Consider the following 26,449-nt stretch of genomic DNA (forward strand, 5'->3'; position numbering starts at 1 on the left):
GTAATGGTGTGAAAGGATTTCCAAATAAATGTGGTCAATAACCAAAACATAACAAAAAATGTGACAATTCTCCCCATTCATATCAAATATGGTCAATTTTAAGCAAAATGATAAATTAAACATGGATGGGCTAATCACAAGGTAGACAAAAATGCTGGAGAAACTCAGCGGGTGCAGCAGCATCTATGGAGCAAAGGAAATAGGCAACGTTTCGGGCCGAAACCCTTCTTCAGACTGATGGGGGGTGGGGGGAGGCGGGGAGAGGAAAGGAAAAAGGAGGAGGAGGAGCCCGAGGGTTGAGGGTGGGTAGGAAGGGGAGGAGACAGCAAGGGCTGTCTTGGAGGAACAGCACCTCATATTCCGCTTGGGGAGTCTGCATCCTGGGGGCATGAACATTGAATTCTCACAATTCTGTTAACCCTTGCTGTCTCCTCCCCTTCCTACCTCTCCCTCAGCCCTCGGGCTCCTTCTCCTCCTTTTTCCTTTCTTCTCCCCCCACCCCCCATCAGTCTGAAGAAGGGTTTCAGCCCGAAACGTTGCCTATTTCGTTCACTCCATAGATGCTGCTGCACCCGCTGAGTTTCTCCAGCATTTTTGTCTACCTTTGGGCTAATCACAATATTTGAAGGCACGACTCAATATTCTGATCATGGTCCAGACTATTTAAAATACACCATTGGTTAATTTATCGGGGAAAAATATATTACCTATGGTATATCTGGGTATAAAAAATTATAGAAATCTGACATCATTAATTTTTAACAGAGATAGATCTGTCACTGAAGTCTCAAGAAGTATTAATTACTGTTAATTTGATCGATAGAGTTTGTAGGTCATTACAATCCTACTCCTTCTAAATGGCTCTTTATTTCTCAGGCGCAAAATAATTCAAATACACTACAATTTAAAACTATTTGAATTCAGCTAATATGGTGGTTTTCATGAACCGAGAATGGAAAACGGCAATGACATTTCCCAAGAATGTTCCTCCCATTACAATTCACAAGAGAAGGACTATTTGACACATTGATAAATGTCCCCGTTGGTGCTGTGTTCAAACTAGTGTGCGGGTCATCGATGGTCGCACGGCTCTGGTGGACTCAGGGAGAACGTGCAGAGTGGCACGGTGGCGTAGGAATAGAGTTGCTGCCTTACACGTGTCAGAGATTATGGGGAGAAGGCAGGAGGTTAGTAGGGAGAGATTCAATGGTGGAGTAGACTTGATGGGCCAAATGGCCTAATTCTACTCCTATTCCTTATGACCTTACAGCACTTACACAAAAGGACTATTTGACACACTGCTAAATGCTCCCTGTGTTCAAACAGATATTCCGGAAAAGTTCGACGCAAAAAGCTGGAGTAACTCAGTGCGGACAGGCAGCATCTCAGGAGAGAAGGAATGGGTGACGTTTCGGGTCGAGACCCTTCTTCAGAATAACTCTACCACTGTGCCACCATCCCTGTAGAAGTTTGAGAAGGCATTTCCCCAGCAAGGAAAGGACTTCTTCTGAAGAAGGGTCTCGACCCGAAACGCCACCCTTTCCTTCTCTCCAGAGATGCTTTCTGTCCCGCTGAGTTACTCCAGCTTTTTGTGTCTATCTTCAGTTTAAACCAGCATCTGCAGTTCCTTCCTCCACATTCCAGAAACGTTCGACAATTGGCCCAAGGCGAAGTTTACGTAATCTCAAACAGGATAGATTGAACATTTATAATTGATCAAAAATAAAATTTAATTAGCAATTAAAACCTGGAATGACTGGAAACATTCAGCAAGCCAGGCAGTAAATGTAATGAAGGGCATTGTGGGTGCCCATTGTGAAGGGTTATTATGGGCAGGTTCGGCTGAAGGGCCTGTTTCCATGCTGTATAACTCCGTGGAAGGCAATTAATGTTTTAGGATTAGATTTTTGCAATTTTTTAAATCTACTAAAATATCGAAGACTCTAGGGTAGATTTTTCTAAGGAATACAGAAACTTGCAGCAAAATGGCCCTTCAGAGCTGACCAACATTAGCTCCTTGGGAAACAGGACATGATGTGCCTGGGGACTTTATCATAAAAACATGCATTATGGGATTGAACTTTCTGACTAAGTATAAGCACAGCAAGTAGTCAAAGTCTTTAATAGGGTAGAGGGAAGAACTGCTTACATCACAATTGGAATCATGACTAACAAGCAGGTTCAATATAATCTGAAGAATAGTTATTGACCTGAAATGATCACTAGATACGCACCCATCCTGATAAGCATTTACAGCCTTCTATTTTTATCTCGGATTTCCTGCATCTGCAATATTTTATGTTTGTACCAATTTAAATCAAGCATGATCATTCACGACATAAACAGGATGCCAGGTGACACTGCTGGGAACTGGTCCAACAAATTCCATGCTTGTGTAATTTGTGGCACTGAGGAATACCACATTATATTGGCTATTGGATTATTTGCATACCATAACACATTTTGTAAATTGTCAGCAGGAGTCATGTAACCAAAACGATAAAAATGTAATCAAAGCTAGGGTTACAATAGGAGGTAGACAAAAATGCTGGAGAAACTCAGCGGGTGAGGCAGCATATATGGAGAGAAGAAAATAGGCAACGTTTCGGGTCGAAACCCATCTTCAGGCTGATGTGAGGGTCTGGGGGGAGGGCGGGAGGAAGAAAGGAAGAGGTGGAGCCAGAGGGCTGACGGAGAGCTGAGAAGGGGAGGAGAAAGTAAGGACTACCTGAAATTGGAGGTCAATGTTCATGCCGCTGGGGTGCAAACTGCCCAAGCGAAATATGAGGTGCTGCTCCTCCAATTCACGGTGGGCCTCACTCTGGCCATGGAGGAGGCCCAGGACAGAAAGGTCGGATTCGGAATGGGAGGGGGAGTTGAAGTGCTGAGCCACCGGGAGATCAGGTTGGTTATTTGCGTGGTTAGTTACAATAGTTGCGTTAGTTAGTTTGTTAGTTACAATAGGAAGTCTTTGTTCCACAATGTTCTACATAATTGTTATACTTTGAATATACTGCATGGATACAGCCAGGCCTCAGGGACCTGAGCTACAGGGAGAGGTTAGAGCAGGCTAGGACTCTGTTCCTTGGAACTCAGGAGGATGATGGGCGATCTTGCAGAGGTGTACAAAATCATGAGAGGAATAGATCGGGTGGACGCACAGAGTCCCTTGCCCAGAGTAGGGGAATGGAGAGCTAGACGATGTAGATTTAAGGTGAGGGGGAAACGAGTTGATAGGAACCTGAGAGGTAGCCTGTTTGTACTAAGGGTGGTGGGTGGATGAGGAGGTACTATTGCACCATTTAAGAATCATATAGACAGGTACATGGAGCGAACGGCAAGTTTAGAGGGATATGGCCCAAACGCAGGCAAGTGGGACTAGTATGGATGGGACATGATGGACTTGTGGGCAAGTTGGGCTGAAGGACCCACTTCCATGCTGTAAGACTCTATGACTCTAAAATGGTCACAAACGAAGATTGCATTACATTACATTATAGTGTCTTTAAAAAGGGACACAAAGCGCTGGAGTAACTCAGCGGGTCAGGCAGCATCTCTGGAGAACATGGTAGGTGATGTTTCATGTCGAGACATGTTCGAAACAGAAAAGTTTTGATCATTTTAGAAAGCATATATTTTTTACATATTTGTGTTGAATTAAGCTTAAATGGCTATCTATGTTCAATGCCTTTCTAACATGGAACATAATGGTTATATCTACCCAACCTTTATTTGCTTTCCCCAGTTGAAGACCTTACCTTGCCAACAAGCTCCGACAGTTAGCTGCATATCAATGTGCGACAGGTGGATAGGCCAATCGTCCGTCACCAGATATGGGTCATAGACCACTCCATCCACGTACAATGTTACCACCGGAAACTCAACATTGACAACGTAGTAATGCCATTCCTTGTCGCAGATCTGAGGGGGAGAAATAATCCAGCTTTAATTCATGTCAAAGCACATGTGTATATTTGGATTTTTTGCTTTGCAGTAGATAAAAAGGTCAGTTTGGATGTTAAAAAAAATGTAAAATGTAAAAAAAATAAAGAGAAAATGCTGGGGTTATTCAGCAGGTCAGGCAGCACCTTTACTTTGCCCAGCTGCTATCAGGCAACTGAATCATCCCACCACAACTACAGAGCAGGCCTGAACTACTATCTACCTCATTGGTGACCCTCGGACTATCTATGATCGGACTTTACCTGCTTTACTTTGCACTAAATGTGATCCCCTTATCAAGTTCTAGTTCAAGTTCCATTTGTTGTCACATGCATCAGTTGGTACAGTGAGATTTGAGTTACCATACAGCTATACAAATAAAAAGAACACAATCCATGATAGAATTTAACATGAACATCCCCACACAGCAGAATCAACGTTTCCCACAGTGAGGGAAGGCATTAAGTTCAGTCATCTTCCTCTTTGTTCACCCGTGGTCGGGGCCGTTGAACCCTCCGCAGTTGCCGCAACGGCGGCCCGATGTTCAGGCCCTCTCGCCGGGTTGATCGAAACTCCGGCGTCGGAACGGAGAACACTCTCAGCGTCTTGGAGTTCCCGAATCGGCCGCTTCTTGCCGGAGACCGAGGCTCCTGAGACCACAGGCCGAGCTGGGTGGAGATTCAACACTGGCGACTCTCGGCAAAAGATCCCAGTTCTGCACGATGTTAAAGTCAGCGCCGCCCACGACTAGAAGCTCCGCAAACCACAGCTCCATGGTGTTAAAGCAGCAGGCCCAACACTCCGGAGCTTCAACACAGTCGATCCCCGGTAAGGCATTGTCCCACTCAGCGATGGAATTCAATGCTACGCCGCTGCTGAAGCTCTGACCGGTCTCCGGCAGGAATGGCTGCGCCAAACCATATGGTAGGCTGCAAGGAGGGAGAGAAGATGCGACTCGGAGAAAAGACGCATCTCGACCAGGAAGTGACTGAGAAAAAACAGTTTCCCCCCACATAAAAAAAGCTAAGAAACCTCCAAATACATACTTTTTGACAGGCTAAAAATAACAAAAAGGGTGAAAGATCCAAAGATCTCTCCTGGTCCCAGAATACTGATGCAATCACAAAGAAAGCACATCAGCGCCTCTACTTCCTGAGAAGATTACGGAGAGTCGGTTTGTCAAGGAGGACTCTCTCGAACTTCTACAGGTGCACAGTAGAGAGCATGCTTGGTTTGGCAACTTCAACGTCCAGGAGCGGAAAAGGCTGCAAGAAGTTGTAAACACTGCCCAGTCCATCACCGGCTCTGACCTCCCCACCATCAAAAGGATCTATCGCAGTCGCTGCCTCAAAAAGGCTGGTAGCATCATCAAGGACCCACACCATCCTGGCCACACACTCATCTCACCGTTGCCATCAGGTAGAAGGTACAGGAGCCTGAAAACTGGTATATCCAGGTTCAGGAACAGTTACTTCCCCACAACCATCAAACTATTAAACACAACATCATACAAACTCTGAACTATAACAGCCTATTGCACTTTATCTGTTTATTTATGTGTGTATATATATATGGTCTATGATACATAGACAGGCTGATCTGTTCTGTATTTATGCCTACTATGTTCTGTTGTGCTGCAGCAAGCAAGAATTTCATTGTCCTATCTGGGACACATGACAATAAACTCACTTGACTTGACTTGAAATGACAGACAAACTGCTGGCGAGGCTGCCACGCATGGCGCCACCTGATGACGTGGGATGTATCATGTATCTATACACTGTAAATGGTTCAATTGTAATCATGTATTGTCTATCCGCTGATGGGTTAGCATGCTACAAAAGCTTTTCACTGTACCTCTGTGACAATAAATCCAACTGAAGCTGGAGTGAAGAACAGAGTTTATGCCTCAGGTTGATGATCCACCATCATAGAAACATAGAAACATAGAAAATAGGTGCAGGGGGAGGCCATTCGGCCCTTCGAGCTAGCACCGCCATTCATTGTGATCATGGCTGATCATCCCCTATCAATAACCCGTGTCTGCCTTCTCCCCATATCCCTTGACTCCACTCGCCCCTAGAGCTCTATCTAACTCTCTCTTAAATCCATCCAGTGACTTGGCCTCCACTGCCCTCTGTGGCAGGGAATTCCACAAATTCACAACTCTCTGGGTGAAAACGTTTTTTCTCACCTCAGTCTTAAATGACTTCCCCTTTATTCTAGGACAGTAGCCCCTGGTTCTGGACTCGCCCAACATTGGGAACATTTTTCCTGCATCAAGCTTGTCCAGTCCTTTTATAATTTTATATGTTTCTATAAGATCCCCCTCATCCTTCTAAACTCCAGTGAATACAAGCCTAGTCTTTTCAATCTTTCCTCATATGGCAGTCCCACCATCCCAGGGATCAATCTCGTGAACCTACGCTGCACTGCCTCAATCACAAGGATGTCCTTCCTCAAATTAGGAGACCAAAACTGTAAACAATACTCCAGATGTGGTCTCACCAGAGCCCTATACAACTGCAGGAGAACCTTTTTACTCCTTTTCTGTTGCTGGAAATCGGAAAGCACAGAGAATGTTGGAAATGTCCAGTGGATTAGATGGTGTCTGTGGAGAGAGAAACTGTACTGTTGCAGTTGGATGTATTAATCTCTGCTTCATAGATGGCTTAAGAGCAGCTGTGTCATCTGGACAACTTTGGTCTTTGTCCTATCACAATCAATCCCTTCCTCCCATCCACCCCTCTTCACTGCAACTTAAAACATGATTAATTCAGGGCATTTCCAATAAAAGATCATTTTGTTTCTCTCCACAGACGGTGTCTGACCTGCTCATTGTCTGCAGCTTTCACTGGTTTCATTTCAGATCTCCAACATCCGCAGTTTTTGTTTTTGCAAGTAATTCAATAATCCCATTACCCGATCTGGAGGCGAGCTCAGCCAACGCAGAGCTTCTTTTCAGAGCACAGTAACACCATTATTGGCTGTGCAAAATAAATGATATTAAAATATTGTGACACATTGCACATTATCGCGGCTATGGATTGTGAATAAATGAATAGATTGCACATTCCTTCCTGTTCTTGGTAAATACTGGAAAAAAATTGACTGAAATTTGATTTCCGTGATAAAAATGTAATAGCCAATATCTGTAGAAAATGTAATCATATCTGAAAGGATTGATAGCTCCATTTAAAAGTTGAATTCGTGAATGCATTTAATATTACTTTGATTTGCTTTTCCATTTGAAATTGCTCCATGTGGGAACCGAGACAATAACGTACGTGAATCTGTTCAAAGCAGATGTATTCACCGGAGTTTTATTATTGGTCAGACTAGAATTGATTGCCCTCAGAAAATCGTTCTTTCCCTTTCATTCTGTCAGTAATATATTTGAAAACAAAGCGTTTGTTTGCTAATTTTGTGTAAAATGCAATTTATTGCGATTACTTAATTTCTCATTCCGGGGCTTCTGAGAAAAATAAAGATAAGTCCACAAGTGATAGGAATGGAATTAAGCCATTCGGCCCATCGTCTACTCTACCATTCAATCATATGGCTGATATACCGCTCCCTCTAAACCCCATTCTCCTGCCTTCTCCCCATAACACCAGACACCAGACACCTGTACTAATCAAGTATCTATCTATCTCTGCCTTAAAAAAAATATCCATTGACGGCCTCCACAGCCAAGATTCCCAAGTCTTAGTGCCTAATGCCCCTGTCCCACTTAGGAAACCTGAACGGAAACCTCTGGAGACTTTGCGCCCCACCCAAGGTTTCTGTGCGGTTCCCGGTGGTTTCCGGAGGTTGCAGGTAGTGGAAGCAGGTAGGGAGACTGACAAAAACCTCCGGGAACCGCACGGAAACCTTGGGTCGGGTGCAAAGTCTCCAGAGGTTTCCGTTCAGGTTTCCTAAGTGGGACAGGGGCATAAGGTACACAAAAATGCTGGAGAAACTCAGCGGGTGCAGCAGCATTTATGGAGCGAAGGAGATAGGCAACGTTTCGGGCCGAAACCCTCCTTAGTGCCTAATATCCTGATGGAAGCTGTGATTCATGGCGAACAGGTAGTTTAATACCATAGCATGAGTGCTCAATACATTGCTGTCATTAGCAGCAGTACTGGGTTGCTTTGGAAAATTAATATGATCACTGTAGAAATGATTTTATATTTGCAGATGTTGGGGTGAAGCACTTTTAGTTGATGTATAAAATGTAAGATGGAGTGTAACCATTAATACAAACGAGGACCAGTTTTCATGAACTTTTCTTTCAAAATGCAAACTATAAGCAGTAATTAGTTTTGAATTGAAAAACATTGCTGCATGAATAAGCACTATCATCTGAAGAGAGCTGCCTACTGACTCACTACAGGATGCCACTTAAGAAATATGGTTTGTAAACTGACTTGACGATGAAACGCCTTTGTATGCATTGGCCAAACAGACAGACAGCCGTGCTATGTTAATTGGCCGACATCAAACCCAGGCATCAGACATCTACAACTAAGCAACTAATTTAGTTTTGTTTAGGGGTACAGCGCGGAAACAGGCCCTTCAACCCACCGAGGCTGTGCCAACCATCGATCCCTGTACTCTAGCACTATCCTACACACTAGGGACAATTCATCATTTTTACTGAAGCTAATTATCCTACAAATCTGTACATCTTTGGAGTGTGGGAGGAAAACCCACGCAGGTCACAGGGAGGATATGCAAGCACCGTACAGGCAGCTCCCGTAGTCAGGATCGAACCAAGGTCTCTGGCGCTGTAAGGCAGCAACTCTACCGCTGCGCCACCGTGCCGCCCAATGCTCAGTGTTTTTGTGTATATGGTGACATATCAATAGACAATAGACAATAGGTGCAGGAGTAGAGGCCATTCGGCCCTTCGAGCCAGCACCACCATTCAATGTGATCATGGCTGATCATCCACAATCAGTACCCCGTTCCTACCTTCTCCCCATATCCCCTGACTCCGCTCTCTTTAAGAGCCCTATCTAGCTCTCTCTTGAAAGTATCCAGAGAACTGGCCTCCACCTCCCTCTGAGGCAGAGAATTCCACAGACTCACAACTCTCTGTGTGAAAAAGTGTTTCCTCGTCTCCGTTCTAAATGGCTTACCGCTTATTCTTAAACAGTGGCCCCTGGTTCTGGACTCCCCCAACATCGGGAACATGTTTCCTGCCTCTAGCGTGTCCAAACCCTTAATAATCTTATATATTTCAATAAGATGGCCTCTCATCCTTCTAAACTCCAGAGTATACAAGCCCAGCCGTTCCATTCTCTCAGCATATGACAGTCCCGCCATCCCAGGAATTAACCTTGTAAACCTACGGTGCACTCCCTCAATAGCAACAATGTCCTTCCACAAATTAGATGACCAAAACTGCACACAATATTCCAGGTGTGGTCTCACTAGGGCCCTGTACAACTGCAGAAGGACCTCTTTGCTCCTATACTCAACTCCTCTTGTTATGAAGGCCAACAATGGCTTTCTTCACTGCCTGCTGGACCTCCATGCTTACTTTCATTGACTGATGAACGAGGACCCCCCAGATCCCATTGGACATCGCCTTTTCCCAACTTGACGCCATTTAGATAATAATCTGCCTTCCTGTTTTTGCTACTAAAGTTAGTGTCCAGGGTCTCTGCTCTAAGAAGCCATGAGACCACCCTTGTGAATTACCTTGTCCCAACAAAGGTGTGTGAATATTCAGTAGTGCCTTGTCAGTGACGAAGTGTAATTATGAAATTATGTGATAGATTGATTGAAACATACAGAATGGAAACAGGCCTTTTTGATCCATGCTGACCATTACTTGCCTGTTTCCACTAGTTTTAAGTTATCCCACTTTCGCATCCACTCCCTACACACTTGGAGCAATTTTCAGAAAACCGACAAACCCGCACATTTTTGGAATGTTGGAGGAAACCTACTGGGACATGCAAACTCCACACAGACAGCACCCAGGTCAGGATTGAACCTGGGTCTCTGGTGCCGAAAGGCAGCAATTTCACCAACTGTGCCACTGTGCATCACTATTCTAACAATTGAAATTGTATTCTATCATCTGCTGTTATCTTTGTTCTTCAGAGTGTAAAAACTCAATGGTATTTTGAGTTCCACTGAGATTCGCCCAGAAGCAAATCCTCCATCCAGCTTCCTCTTCAATGTTTGCTTATGTTGAATAAAAGACTTTTTAACATCAACAGCTCCAGCCTCCACATGGCACTTTCAAAGTCACAACAGCAGACGTCTTTTTCCCCCGAGCTTACGGATATTATTCCTGACCCAACACAGAGAATATTCAGCTTTAATTGGTCAGATTTGCATGAGGATTGACTGCTGTGTAACACGACTTACATTCGAAGAAATTCCCGGAGACTTTTCCTTTTAATTTGTTGAATAGAATATTTATCATTTCTAATGCTAATTTACTTGAGCAATGGTCAACTGATATTTCTCATGGGAATGACCTTCCGTCTGTATTCTGTGCACGAGCTCTAACAATCTGGATTTGCACAGCTGTTTGCACGCTACACCTCGGCAAACAGAACTGTCACCTCTCTCCCCGCAATGGATGGGAGTTAAATTAATTCATGTCTCTGGAAAGCATTGGTTTGGTCCCGAACGTCAGGAAACACAAAGATCAGTGATTAGGTGAACACACTAAGGACGACTACTGGCAGCAAACAAGCAAACCATTTGAGATCTCAGGTAACAAATAAATGGGCTGAAGCACAAACTAGTCTGTTGTGGAATGGGCGGATGGGGAAGTAAATAGTAGACTATAGAAAGTTGACAGTTTTATGACGGGTCACAGCTTCAGAGAAAAATGCCCTATAGTTGAGCATTTGATATATCCACCCATGATTTTCAACGGTCCAACAGCAGGGAGGTTCTACTGCAGTTGTACAGGGTCTTGGTGAGACCACACCTGGAGTATTGCGTACAGTTTTGGTCTCCAAATCTGAGGAAGGACATTATTGCCATAGAGGGAGTGCAGAGAAGGTTCACCAGACTGATTCCTGGGATGTCAGGACTGTCTTATGAAGAAAGACTGGATAGACTTGGTTTATACTCTCTAGAATTTAGGAGATTGAGAGGGGATCTTATAGAAACTTACAAAATTCTTAAGGGGTTGGACAGGCTAGATGCAGGAAGATTGCTCCCGATGTTGGGGAAGTCCAGGACAAGGGGTCACAGCTTAAGGATAAGGGGGAAATCCTTTAAAACCGAGATGAGAAGAACTTTTTTCACACAGAGAGTGGTGAATCTCTGGAACTCCCTGCCACAGAGGGTAGTCGAGGCCAGTTCATTGGCTATATTTAAGAGGGAGTTAGATGTGGCCCTTGTGGCTAAGGGGATCAGAGGGTATGGAGAGAAGGCAGGTACGGGATACTGAGTTGGATGATCAGCCATGATCATATTGAATGGCGGTGCAGGCTCGAAGGGCCGAATGGCCTACTCCTGCACCTAATTTCTATGTTTCTATGTTTCTATGTTCCACTGTGACCTGAAGAAGAAACACCTGTACAGGTCCACCACTGATTTTCTGGCGTTTAAGAAGGAACTGCAGATGCTGGAAAATCAAAGGTAGACAAAAGTGCTGGGGAAACTCAGCGGGTGCAGCAGCATCTATGGAGCGAAGGAAATAGGCAACGTTTCGGGCCGAAACCCTGAAGGAAATAGGCAACGTTTGGACAGAATGGGCAAACAAAATTAATAGGCAACGTTTCGGGCCGAAACCCTTCTTGTGGTGTAGGATTAGTCTGAAGAAGGAGAACAAAGTGGGATCCAGTTTGGGGGGGGGGGGGGGCAGTCGAGAACAGAGAGGGACCCAGCATTGGGGGCTGCTGAGAACAATCAATCAACTAAATTCCACACTAACTGGGAGCTCGTGGGACTTTGGGCTTTATTTTGTTTCTTTACACCATAGAGTCATAGAGAGATATCACATGATCACATTGAATGGCGGTGCTGGCTGGAAGGGCCAAATGGCCTGCTCCTGCACCTATTGTCTATTGTCCTCTGGCAGAGTGACTAAACTGTGACTGTGAGTGGAGTTGAGTGGTCGATGCCTTAATCAATCTACTTGTGGCCTCCTGTGACTGTTCTGGTTCTATTTGTAGTCTGAGCTGCAGTGAGCTTCTCCTTTACCAATGAAGCTTTTAGCCTGTCTGAAGATTCAATGAGCTGGTACATGAATCTTTCTTCCATTTCCTTGAATCCAGCTGTGTTTCAAGACTTTGAAATTAAATTGCCTGGGCGATCCAGGGAGATTGATTTGTGATCAAAGTATACGCTGGATATTTTGAAGATCTCGTCAAGGACTTTTATTTTCCAACCCCTTTATTTCCCGACCCCCGAAGCGATCTAATCCTCTTTCACCCATTCACGAAGGAGCTGAACTGAGGTCTTTCAGCAATGCTTACAATTTCCTAATTCCACCACAATATTGAATCTTCCTGATTCATCAAAGGCTGGAGGAGTGGAATTATTGCAGCCGTCTTTCACTCTCTCCAGACACTTTCACCATGGGTCACTACTGGTAATTATTTTTTTGGCTGAGCCTAATTCACCATTCACAGTGGCAGCAAGGTAGTACAGTGGTAGAGTTGCTGCCTCACAGTGCCAGAGATCCGGGTTCGATCCCGACTACGGATGCTGTCTGCACGGAGACCGCACAGTGTCCTTGTGACCCCATGGGTTTTCTCCTGTGCTCCGGTTTCCTCCTACAGGGTGTCAGAAGTTATGGGGGGAAGGCAGGAGAATGCGGTTCGGAGGGAGAGATCGATCAGCCATGATTGAATGGCGGAGTAGACTTGATGGGCCGAATGGCCTAATTCTACTCCAATCACTTATGATCTTATGACTCCAAAGACATGCAGGTTTGTAGTTAAATCGCCTCTGTAAATTGTCCGTGTGTGTCGGACAGAACTAGTGTACGGATGTACACAAAAATGCTGGAGAAACGCAGCGGGTGCAGCAGCATCTATGGAGCGAAGGAATTAGCAGCATCTGCAGTTCCTTCTTGAACACTAGTGTACGGATGATTGTTGGTCGGCGCGGACTCGGTGGGTTGAAGAGCCTGAGTTCCCACTGTGTTTTTAAATGTAACAAAACAAAATGAAACATTGTTTTGTGTGGAAGGGAATTTTACTCAGCAGCCCATCTTGTTGTTCTCACAGCTCTGCTTCTTAATGACACTTTAAGATTCAAACAGTGGGTTACATTGTGTTCAGTTTCAGAATCAAAGCCATGTGCTGCCAAGTTATAGAATGTGTTTTTTTTAACTACACAGCACATACGGTCCCGGTGAGTGGTACAGTGGACCCAAGTGCATTTTTGTACTTATTACCATATCAATCCTTGTTCATTTTCGCAATAGTGAGACCAAAATAATGAACAAATGCCTTTTGTAAGTTTATCGAACAAACGAGCTTTTGGCAGGAGGACGTGGAACAGTATCATTTAGCAGGCCCACCAATGGTACCAACTTTGCCAGAAGTTGCAGGCGGGGAATTTGCTGGGCAAGGAGACTGCTGGTTGACAAATGTTGACAAACACGAGTGTGAGGCACGACAAGCTAGAGCCACGGAAGAAATATCGACGGCATCTGCAGGCCGGGCACTTGTCCAACAGCTTCACAACAGAGAGCTGTCGAAGTCTCGTGTTTTTGCTGCAGACTGAGCAGTACATCATCATCAATGTCACTGATATCCTGTGACTTGCTGATGCAGTTGCAGCTCCACTTATTCAGAGATGAAGTCAATTTTTGCTCTTACATTGGTTCATAAGTTCTAGGAGGGGAATTAGGCCGTTCGGCCCATCAAGTCTACTCTGCCACTCATGACCGATCTATCAGCCCCAATCTCCTGCCTTCCCCCCATAACCCCTGACACCGGTATTAATCATGAACCTGTCAATCTCCACATGATTTGGCCTCCATAGTTGTTTGTGGCAATGAATTCCACAGATATACCACCCTCTGGGGTCAAGGAAAGAACGTTCACATCACGGCCCTGTTTCCACCAATCTATCCACCACCACACACAAGAAGCACAAGACGCCATTGTATGCAGATGCCGAGAAGTGTGTTCAGCTCTGGCTGAACAATTTGTAACCTTGTGATGTGGAATCGATAAGAAGACCACCCTCTGACCAAAGAAATTCCTCCTCATCTCCCTTTATAAAGGTACGTCCCTTTATTCTGAGAGTTTGGCCTCTGATCCTAGACTCTCCCACTAGCGAAACCATCCTCTCCACATTCACTCTATCCAGGCCTTTCAACTTTCGATGATGTCCTCCTTCATCCTTCTAAACTGCAGCTTGTACAGGCTCAGCACCATCAAATGTTCAGCATATGTTAACCCAATCATTCGTGGGACAATTCTTGTAAACCTCCTCTGGACCCTCTCCAATGCCAGCACATCCTTCCTCAGATATGGGACCCAAAACTGCTCACAATACTCCAAATGCGTTCTGGCCAGTGCCTTATAGAGCCTCAGCATTACATCCCCGTTGGTGCGACACATTCAGAAGTTAACAGCAGACCCACATAGAAACATAGAAAATAGGTGCAGGAGGAGGCCATTCAGCCCCTCGAGCCAGCACCGCCATTCATTGTGATCATGGCTGATCGTCCCCTATCAATAACCCGTGCCTGCCTTCTCCCCATATCCCTTGACTCCACTAGCCCCTAGAGCTCTATCTAACTCTCTCTTAAATCCATCCAATGACTTGGCCTCCACTGCCCTCTGTGGCAGGGAATTCCACAAATTCACAACTCTCTGGGTGAAAACGTTTTTTCTCACCTCAGTCTTAAATGACCTCCCCTTTATTCTAAGACGGTGGCCCCTGGTTCTGGACTCGCCCAACATTGGGAACATTTTTCCTGCATCTAGCTTGTCCAGTCCTTTTATAATTTTATATGTTTCTATAAGATCCCCCCACATGCTCCTTTGCCCTGAAGGATTTAGCAATCACAATGAAGGGGCCATAACAACCCATCCAAGTAGCGCCCATCCAAGAACCTGCTGATAATCACAGAACAGCCCCTGGGCCTGGGCAGCCTCGGTTATTCACATTCATCACAGTCCATGACATGGAGCAGCCAACCCTGCAGATCAACTGCTAATCTCATGGTCCACATATCCCTGTTTACCTTGCTGCGCATTTACCCAGCCAGAAGCGCCCAGATTACTTGCTAACATCCAGATTCAATGTTTCAAAAAATATTAATATCATACAATTTACCAGAAATTAAATATACACGGGACTCCTGCCTTACATTGCACAGTTTGTTTCTATTGCTCTTTACTCTTGAAGAATTAATGCATCAAAATCCAAATAAACACAAAATATTTTTAATAATCAGCGGGTGTCATGGATAATAATTTGAAGCTGTACTTGGTTCAAAGGGAAGATAAAACAGAATGAAAATTTTATCAAATGATTGATAAAAGTATTGCAGAGGAAGCTATGTAGTTTAAACGCTCTCCCTACCAAGTAATATGTTTCACAGCTCCAGGGAAAATCAGGTATATTAAATCATTTGGAAAATAATTTGTATTATGCATGCAAATTAAATATGTTCTGTCTCATTTCGATGTGGGCTCGGAGGCATGCTGAGCAGATGATGGAGTCTGCTTCCATTAGCCACCCGGCTGAGATGAATGAGCATTGCTGATAACTGCTCAATGGCCACGGGGCAGAAACAAGACCATACAGCCAAGGACAAGGTGGCATCAATAGCACTTTGTGAAACAGACAAGACCAGATTAGCAGTGAGCATTTGCAATGATTGGGTAACACAGTGCAAACAAAAGGAGACACAAAGTACTGGAGTAAAACCCCTGCCCCACGGTACGAGTTCATTCCAAGAGCTCTCCCGTGTTTGCCCTGATTCGAGCTCGGAGATTTACGGTAATGGCCACTCGTCGGTACTCTGGGCTCTCGTGGACATTTTTCATCATGTTGAAAAATCTTCACGAGTCGTCCCATGCTTACCTGCCGTTAGCGAGTCTTCCCGAGTACCTGCCGTTAGCGCTAAGAGACATCCCCGAGCTCCGACGTACCCGCTACGTTCATTCTCCGTGCTTACCACAAGTTTGATTTTGACTCGGGAGAGCTCTTGGAATGAACTCGTACCGTGGGACAGGGCTTTAACTCAGGCAGCATCTCTGGAGAGAAGGAATGGCTGACGTTTCGGTTCGAGACCCATCTTCAGACTGAGAGTCTGGGGAGAGGGAGACTTGAGGAGTGGTCCTTCAGCAACCGACTGGTTCCACCAAGATGCAGGACAGATTGCCCCAGGACATACAATTTCCCTGTGGCTATCAAACTTTACGCCTTCTCCCCTTTCTGTCTTAGGGTCGACTGAGACTGACTCCCCTCCCTCGCCCCCCTCCCTCGCCCCCCTCCCCAACCTTTGCACATTCGCCAATCCTTTCCACTCGTCACTGTAATTTCATGTTTCATGTACTATGTGTTTTTATGACTGTTGGCAGATCAATTTCCCTCCTGGGATAAATAAAGTTCTATCGTATCCTATATATGGAAGGGCAAGGTGTGAAAACCACAGATCAGAGTAGACGATGATTAAGGAAATGTTGAATTGTTCATTGTTAGCTGAGGGGAAGTCGACAACAAGGCATGGAATCAGTAAAATTAATCAGGAGGGCAGTGAAACTAGTCGGGAGAACTAAGGTGGGGGTGGGATAGAGAGAGAGGGAATGCAAGGTTTACTGGAAGTTAGAGAAATCAATATTCATACCGCTTGAGTGGAAGCTGCAGAGTTACTCCAGCATTTTTTGTCTATCTTCGGTGAAAACCAGCATCTGCAATTCCTTCCTCAATTAAAAGGATGAAGCTGGTAGTGTAAAGGGCCTGTCCCACTTGGCCGTCATTTGCGCGCCATATACGCGACCTGCTAGCATGTGGGTAGCGTTAGGGTAGCACCTGGGTGGCGCGGGACGGGCGCATGGAGTGGCGTGGAGGAGTGTGGAGTGGCGTGGAGGAGTGCGTACTTCGTCCTGCATGAAATCTTCGCGCACCACCGGCCTGTCGTGTAACTGACGGTCAAAGTGGGACAGACCCAGAAGGATGAGCAGATACCTGAAAACTGGTTGTCAAAAGGAGCCCATGAAGTTGGGTCATTAAACAGTATTTGCTATCTACTGCAGGATTAAATGGCCTGGAGCAGACTAGAGAGTTGGTTTCGGACAAAGGTTACCATTACGACTCGAGGACTCTCACCACATTCACTTCTTATTCGGCTGCCAACATGAAGACAATGAGAAAGATGTCTGCTTAAGGAGATGCAATTTCTGTTTTGGAAACTACCTTAAGTTGTACTAGAAAAAATAAATCCAACAGGTCTCAAATACATAGAATGTATGTATAAATATTACATGGTTTGTTTCTTTTGATGTTTATGTCATGAATGATTTAGTGCAAATGGGAACAGTTGCAGTGGTTCAACAGAAGAGAATTTCAGAAGAAGAGTTCAATGGGCCCACAGAACGACACTGCATATTTAGCACATGCAACAGAGGATGGATTTCTACCTGTCTTTCTATTTGGTCTCTGGCAGAAAGTGAAGGGGTACGATGAAAGGATAGGATATTACAAGGGTGGGATCGTGCTTCACTATTGTGATACCCGGCGTTGTGGATTCAAGTGGAAAATATTTTTAAATGCCTTTCACCAAATTCTTGAAAATGAAAAGAAACTGCAAGAGGAAAAACTGTATAAAATTTGTGATAAATTGTAAAAATGGGATAAATTTATACGCCCGTTCAGAAGTCCCACATTGAGCCGTTCCATTTGCTTAGGGAATAAAGTGTTTGCATATTCTAGATACAAATCTTCCAGAGAAGAGTAACAAAGTATTCCTCTCGGAAAATTATGTTTTCAACTGAGGAGAAAAATAAAGCACAATTGCAAGATATAATCCCTGATTATTTCCTACATTATTCCATCCCCGTGGGAACAAAGCTCTTCAGTTTATTAGCATAAAGCATTCCATTTTCTTTTCAAAGTTCTACCCTCTTGTTAAAGTGAAACAAGAGTCAACCAAGGTGATGTCCTGACATTTGTCACAATGTTAACACTTATGACACACCTCAAAAATCATTGTGACTCCCAGGGCCTTAGAAATGCAGGAAAAAAAATCATAATGTGTAGGGAGGAACTGCAGGTGCTGGTTTAAACCAAAGGTAGACTCAAAAAAGCTGGAGTAACTCAGTGAGTCAGACACCATCTCTGACGAAAAGGAATAAGTGATGTTTCAGGAACTCAGTGGGTCAGGCAATATTTGGGGAGGGGATGGACAGGAAACACTTCAGCTTGCGACCTATCTTTCCTCATCACTTTAGACTTCTAGACTTTAGAGAAACAGAGTGGAAACGGGCACTTTGGCCCACCGAGTAGGGTTGCCAACTGTCCCGTATTAGCCGGGACATCCTGTATTTTAGGCTAAATGGGTTTGTCCAGTATGGGACCGCCCTTGTCCCGTATTTGACTACTCGGGTCGAGGGGACTGTCGGGTCAGAGCGCCATGTCCGGCCCCGCCTCACCCGTCCCGACATAGTGCAGCCCATGGAGTGCAGCAGCAGCAGCGCCTCGCCCGTGGCCCCGTCGGTCGGCAGCCCGGCCAGCTGTCAAGGAAGGAGCGTTCACGTCGCGGCCCTGTTTCAACCAATCTTTCCATCACCCTGCACAAGAAGCCCAAGAAGCGACAAGACAGACACCATTGTGCAGATGCCGAGAAGTGTTCAGCTCTGGCTGACCAACATCTAATCTTGTGCGTGGACTCGATAAGAAGAAGAAGCTTACCCCCGACACCACCACCCCTCCTTCTCATGGCCGATCATCGGTTCATGAGTTGGATGGGGCGCCGGACTTTGCTTGCGACGTCGTGCGGCCCGGGCCAAAACTCCTCAGCTGGCCCGCCGGCTGGGCTTTGTGTGCAGTCCAGCACCTGGGCCAACTCATCATTCACCCAGCCACGGCCGAATCGGGAATTTGTCCTGTATTTTGACCCTTTGTCCCTTATTTGTGAGTGAGAAAGTTGACAACCCTACCAGAGTCCACGTCAAGCAGCGATCACCCCGTAAACTTATGCCCCTGTCGCACTTGGGAAACCTGAACGGAAACCTCTGGAGACTTTGCGCCCCACCCAAAGTTTCCGTGCGGTTCCCGGAGGTTGCAGGTGGTTGCCGGAGGTTGCAGGTAGTGGAAGCAGGTAGGGAGACTGCACCACCTGTGTCTGATCTGAAATGTCGCATGCCCATTCACGCACAGACACTCCTGCTGAGTTCCTCCAGCACTTTGTCTTTTGCTCAAGGTTGTTGCATCTGTAGTCTCTTTTGTTCTCTTGGTTGCTGCCAGCCAGAATTCTCAACCATCAACACACGGATATAAGATCAATTTCCACCAAGCTATTTAATCTCAAGTAACATAAAAGTCTGCATATTTCTGAAATAAAAATGCTGATCTCAGTAATAGTATCGATAAAATGCCTGCATTGGCGTAAAAATACATCCTCACACAACAAAATATGCTATCCTTCCCCCCGTGTTGCCTCAATGTAAATCCAGTGTGGGGTATCCAATTCTAATTTCAGAGGCATTAAGTGATGTTAAATAGATGCCAGCACCACCAGCAATGTCAACATCCTGCAAACATGTCAACAAAAAGATGCTGAGTTCAATGGAAAGGATTTGATGGTCCAACTGGTTGGTACTAGTAAAGACGGGCCATTTTACTTCGGAATCACGTGAGTGATTCCGTGAAGAACCCGCTCAGCACGCATGCGCGGCATTACGCCAGCAGTGCAACAGCGGCTACAGCGGGAGTCAGGCGCTCCCGCTGCAATTTAAAAACGGACCGTCAGGTAAGTGAACTGAGGTCGGCTTTACTTACCAAAGGAGAGCCGTCTGATTTCTCTTTCAGAAATGAGTACACCAAAGACAAGACTCTCAAAGAAATCTGTCCCCCGTTCGACTCCACCAGAGGAGCGTTCCATCAGGGGGGGGCAGCAACAGGCGGTAGGAACGCTAACCGAGCGCTCCGCTATCCCCGACACCGTGCCGAGCCCAGCTCCGCTAGCGCCTGAGCAGCGGGCTGGAGGGAAAACTACCAGGAAGAGCGTCCGGCCGGTGGTTTCCGACACGTCGGACGGGGACGTCTCTCCACCCGGGCGTGGAGCGGCTCTTGGAGCAGGTGCTCCAGCGAGGTGCGTCCCAGGAGGGGCGCTCTCGCAGAGGGAGGCCAGGCACTCCCTCCACAGTGCCTTGTGCACTGTCCATTGCTTCCTCCTTTCCAGAGGATAGCTTTGGTGACCAGGACTGGGCTGGTCAAGAAGAGGGGACGATGGCTGAAGATCTCGGGAGTATGCAAGGGGTGCAGGAACAGGAAGAGCTGCTTGGTGTAGTGGACCGCTACGTGGCAACCCCACGTGCAGGAAGACCGTTAGAAGCCAAACTAGCGGCCAGCATCAACCACCTCTCCAACAGGGCTCTACAGGAGCAGGTGGTCAATGATGCTTTGGAAACATATACAGCACCGGAGAACTGTGAGTCCCTCAAAGTGCCGGCTGTAAACAGCCAAATCTGGGGGCACGTTGGGCCAAACATCCGACACCACGAGCTAAAACTGCAGTGGATCCTCAGGCTCCTGACGTCGGCCATCACTGCGTTTGCTCGTTCCGTGGACAACACCGAGATGACCACCACTCAACAGGATACTCTCGCGCTGTTGTGTAATACGCAATTTGAGATTAACAACCTGCGTAAAGAAATAATAAAACCTGCCATCAATCCTAAATTTGCAGGGCTGTGCAAAACCCCAGCCTCTGAGCCAGACATACTGCTCTTTGGCAATGACCTACCTAAGCGAATGAAGGATATGGCCGAGGCCTCAAAAACTCACGGTCTCATGAAGGCAGGGCACGGGACGAGCAAACCTAGAGCACTAAACACCAAGTGGCAGCACCCCGTCGCGTCCACCAGTCGACGTCCACCATATAGGGCTGGTGAAAGCTCGGGGTCCGCATTCTATCACCGTAAGTCTTTTTTAGACCAGGGCCCAGAGCGGACCCCATGGAAAATGCGCCACCCCCCAACGTCAACGCCACATCAGACAACACGCAAGCCTCGTGGGACCGGCGGGAACCAGAGGAAATACCCGTAACCATGGAGGTAGGTGGGTCTGGTTCCTACCAGCATATAGAAAGAAGGGGCTTAATACTAACAGTGGGGAGATTACACCAGTTTAAAGCAGCATGGGAGTCTATCACGAGTGATCAGTATATACTCAATGGCATTAGTGGATACAAAATACAATTCATAACAGGTAAATTGCCACCAGTTCAACATTTACCCCAAAGGGTATTTTCCCTCTCAGTGAAAGAAAAACGAGAGGGACAAGTTGAACAGATGAGACTAATTACAAAGGGTATCAATGAAAAAACAAAACATGAACCCTTGGAATTTATCAAATATATTCACTAAAACCAAAAAAGATGGTGGATGTCGCATCATCATTGACTTAACATCACTAAATATGTTTGCTAATTATATACATTTCAAAATGGAAAAGTTTGTTACTGCCAAACAACTAATTTCCAAAGGATACTACATGGCAAGCATTGATCTTAAAGATGCTTACTATTCAGTACCTATTCACAAGGATCATCGCAGATACCTGAAGTTTACCTGGATGGGGCAATAATGGCAGTTTAAAGCGTTACCCAATGAGTTAACATCAGCCCCAAGATTATTCACCGTTGATACTAAAACCAGCCTTGGCAATATTAAGAAGGCAAAAACATATTGTCATGGCATATCTTGATGATATCTTAATAGTAGGCAAAACCATGGAATTGACTATGTCAGCTGTATCAGCTACCAAACAGTTGTTCGAAACCTTGGGATTTGTCTTACATCCAGATAAATCTAAGTTGAAGTCATCCACAACTATGGACTACTTGGGCTTCACAATTAATTCAGTCCATATGACTGTAACTTTGCCAAGAGACAAAACAGTTGCATTAGCACAATCATGCAACGATCTAATGGTCAACAAACGACCAACTATTCGACAAGTAGCAAGAGTAATTGGGAAAATGGTAGCAGCATTTCCGGCTACGAAATTCGGACCTTTGCACTATCAAAACTTACAAAGAGCAAAGGTACAGGCACTAAAACGACATGCAGGTCATTATGATCGTGTCATGAAGTTACCCACTGAAGCAATATCAGAACTACAGTGGTGGGCAGAAAACGTTTGGCATAGTTTCAGCCCTATTATCATCACTAACCCTGCGTTAGTTATCCAAACAGATGCCAGTGCTCAAGGCTGGGGAGCAACTAACGCCATATCCAGCACAGGTGGTAGATGGACTAACCCTGAGTCGTCATTACTACTTACACTGGGCATAAAATATCTAGAGATGTTGGGTGCCTTCTATGGTTTAAAAGCATATGCATCAAATATGCATCACTTGCATGTACGGTTACAAATAGATAATACTACGGTGGTGGCCTACATTAACCATATGGGCGGCATAAAATCGTTATCATACGACAAGTTGGTTAACACAATTTGGCAATGGTGTGTCGAAAGACATATTTGGCTATCAGCAACTTACCTACCAGGTAAGCTAAATACAGTGGCAGACACCAGGTCACGTAAATTTAATGACAACATCGAATGGATGTTAAACCCCAAAATATTTGCAAAAATTGTCAAGCAATATGGCATGCCAGATATCGATTTATTCGCATCAAGGCTAAATCACCAGGTACCTAGGTATGTCGCTTGGGAACCAGACCCTGAGGCAGCAGCGGTAGATGCGTTCGCGCTGGATTGGGGAAATTTCTTCTTCTATGCATTTCCTCCCTTCTGCCTCATTAGTCGGGTACTACGCAAAATACAAATGGACTCTGCTTCAGGTATTTTGATAGTACCCAACTGGCCTACGCAGCCATGGTTCCCGATACTCCATGACATGGTTATTGGAACTCCGATGACATTTCCCAGTGACCCAGAATTATTACAACACCCAGTGTCTGGCATAAGCCACCCATGCCATGAAAAAATCAAACTCCTGGGTTGCAGATTCTGAACAGACCATTGCTGGGACTGGGATTATCAGAACAAATTGTCAACACCATGTCAGCATCCATCCGAACATCCACCAAAAAACAGTACTTGACCAATATCAGAAAATGGGAAAAGTACTGCCTGGATACAGGGACCACCTACACAACTGCATCAGTCACCAACGTACTGGAATTCCTGGCCAAACTTCACTACGAAGAAGGACTCAGCTACAGTGCCATCAACACAGCGAGAAGTGCCCTGTCTGCCTACTTAACACTAGCACCAGGACAACAGGCCTTGGGATCTCACCCGCTGGTGGTAAAATTAATGAAAGGCATTTACAATACCAACCCCCCTAAACCAAGGTACACCCATATATGGGATGTCAGTGAGGTACTGACTTACCTCAGGGGGTGGCCACCAGCCAGATCCCTCAGCCTGGAACAAGTGACACTCAAAACGCTCATGTTAATGGCTCTTGTAACCGCACAGAGGGTCCAGTCTCTACATCGGTTACGCCTGGACCACATGATTACAGCTCCAGACCAGATCTCGTTTATGATCCAGGGACTGATCAAACAGAGCAGGCCAGGAACGCCTAATCCAGTCATGATATTCCGGGCTTACCCACCAGAACCACGGTTATGTGTAGTGACCCACCTACTATCTTATATAGACACAACTAACAATATTCGAGGGAGTGAAAACGTTTTGTGGGTCAGTCATAAAAAACCTCATGGTCGGGTGACGAGCCAAACCATTTTGAGATGGCTCAAGCAGGTGCTAAAAGCTGCCGGGATTGACACTAACTTGTATAAATCTCACTCCACCAGGGCAGCATCCACATCAACGGCGGAAAGAATGAACGTGCCGATGGACCACATCCTGGCTACAGCAGGATGGGCAAGGGAAACCACGTTCAGGACTTTTTATCATAAGCCGTTGGCAAAACCTGTGTTATATGCAGAAACTATTTTACAGTCTGCAAATACTTAATTTAAGCCCGGGGGAGCAAATTTCTTTTTGTTGTTATTGTTAATAAATACCGTTTTTGTTTCTCATAAAACAGATTCATTGGTTGATTACGATAACACACTTCCTCCCTCAAAGACTTCGGCAGTGATGTAGTAATAACTGTTACACGGTTTGAAATCACAGAGCTTTGAAATCTTCACGGAATCACTCACGTGACTCTGAAGTAAAATAGTAAGATTAAACGAGAGCTTACCAGTTTGAAGTTTGATCTGTATTTTATGAGGAGTTACGCTCCCACCCTCAATAATATGGGTCAAACTGATAAACTGATATCTCCTTGTCTTTACTATGTTTACTTCAATAACTGTGTCTATCTGTGATTCCACACCGCTGCTTTGAAGTATGCCGCGCATGCGTGCTGAGCGGGTTCATCACGTAATCTCTCATCGTAACTCCTCATAAAATACAGATCAAACTTCAAACTGGTAAGCTCTCGTTTAATCTTACTATTATTAGTCATATGATGCTGTACCGTGACAAACCATGCCATTGTCTACCATGCCATCTGGGGTAGTCTCAGGAAACGTCTGTTCTTCCAGTTTTACTGATAGAAAAATAACACCGAGTCCATTAGTTTGTACATCATTCTCACTCCCGATCCCGACTACGGGTGCTGTCAACACAGAGTTTGTACCTTCTCCCCGTGACTGCGTGGGTTTTCTCCGGGATCTTCGATTTCCTCCTACACTCCAAAGACATACAGGTTTCTAGGTTAATTGGCCTGTTATAAGTGTAAATTGTCCCTAGTGTGTGTAGGATAGAGTTAATGTGCAGGGATCACTGGTCACTGCATCTCTAAACTAAACTGAACAAAATTGTCCCACTGTGTCTGAAGAAGGGTCTCTACCCGCAACAACACCCATTCCTTCTCTCCAGAGATGCTGCCTGTCCCGCTGAGTTACTCCAGCATTTTGCGTCTATCTCCGGTGCAAACCAGCATCTGCAGTTGCTTCCTACACATTCTCCCACAGCCGTCCATCATTCCTACACCTGCCAAACTCAGGCAGGTTTTGTAACATGTCAGTGCTACACCTTTACATTGCAATGAACAGTGTAGCAGGGGAAAGTGCTGACAGTGTTTCTGCAGCAGAATCATCTCTTGTTCCTGTCAGTCATTCACAGACTTACAATATGACAGAATGAACAAAAGAAGGTTATGCCCTGGACAATTCGTCTCTCTGGCAAGTGGCGTGCATATGCTGCTGCCTACTTTGGAGTTTACCTGCATGAGTTTGTTTCGTCAGTTATTCTAACAATAACTGGGCAATTGGAGGCCAATTCAAGCTTCCAGTCTATTACAAACATTTAAGCTTCAGTAAGTAGAATGGTAAACAGTGGTACAACAGTCTGAAGAAGTGCCTCGACCTGAAACTTCACCCAATCCTTCTCTCCAGAGATGCTGCCTGTCCCACTGAGTTACTCCAGCAATTTGTGTCTGTCTCTGGTGTAAACTAGCATCTGCAGTTCCTTGCTACAAAAGTACTGATTGGCTTTTCGAGATCTGATCTAACACAAATCCTCTTTCCTCAGTCAGTATGTGCTCATGGGGATATTTATTTCTTGATGTTCTCAAGAAAAGCAGTAGGCCTTCAGGGGGGTTGTTTACAAAACGGAGTATTGTCCACGACTCAAGAGGCCACCGAACTAAAGGACCATACACGAGCGTGGGACATTTACTCCCCTATAGAATATTAGTTCAAACATCCAACATTTCTGCATCAATTAATCAACTGTAGCCTCAAGCTACTTGTAGTTACAGACTCCGCAACTCAATCTTTACACTCTAGATTCACATTGCTTCAATGTAATTTCAGGTTAACACTTTGCGAGTATGTCGAAAACTATAAAGAAATTGCAAAAAGAAAAATACATAAAAAAGAGGCATACAGTATAGAAGAAACAAGGTTTCTTAAACTTTTAAAATACATGGGCTAGGCAACAATAAGCAGTCAAATTTGTTCATTGTAGTCTAAGAAGGATTTGAAGGTCTGAGAGGGGCAGGATTCGAATTGTACTCGAATTGTTCCAGAATTTATGGATTCTAGCTGCAAGGTTTGACTGGAGAAGATGAGGCTGTTATCCTCCCAGTAAACAAGAATGACAGGAAAGCTGACAAATGTTTACAAGATCATGATAGGTTTCAATGGGGTAAAATTGAGAGAAGCTGTTCCCATTTGCAGATAGCTTGAATGCACAGGGTACGTTTAAGGTGAGAGGCAAAGATACAGGGGAAACGTTTCATAGATTTAGCAAGTCAAACAGCAAGGGAGCAGTCCCTTCAGTCCACTGAGGCCATACGCACCATCAAGCAAGTACTTACACTAATCCCATTTCAATCTCACAGCACATCAAC

General features: G+C 45.3%; 1 protein-coding gene across 1 annotated transcript in view; it reads right to left on the reverse strand.

Moving 5' to 3' along the window:
- Positions 1-26,449, reverse strand: part of clstn2 (calsyntenin 2) — a 530,962-nt gene that overhangs the window by 40,194 nt on the left and 464,319 nt on the right. Inside the window, exon 10 of the mRNA XM_033031091.1 lies at positions 3,759-3,921. Within this exon, the coding sequence (XP_032886982.1) occupies positions 3,759-3,921 (163 nt within the window). The remainder of the gene's footprint in view (positions 1-3,758; positions 3,922-26,449) is intronic.

Source organism: Amblyraja radiata, chromosome 13 (assembly GCF_010909765.2).
Source record: "Amblyraja radiata isolate CabotCenter1 chromosome 13, sAmbRad1.1.pri, whole genome shotgun sequence".
In the NCBI taxonomy this organism is placed as follows: domain Eukaryota; kingdom Metazoa; phylum Chordata; class Chondrichthyes; order Rajiformes; family Rajidae; genus Amblyraja; species Amblyraja radiata.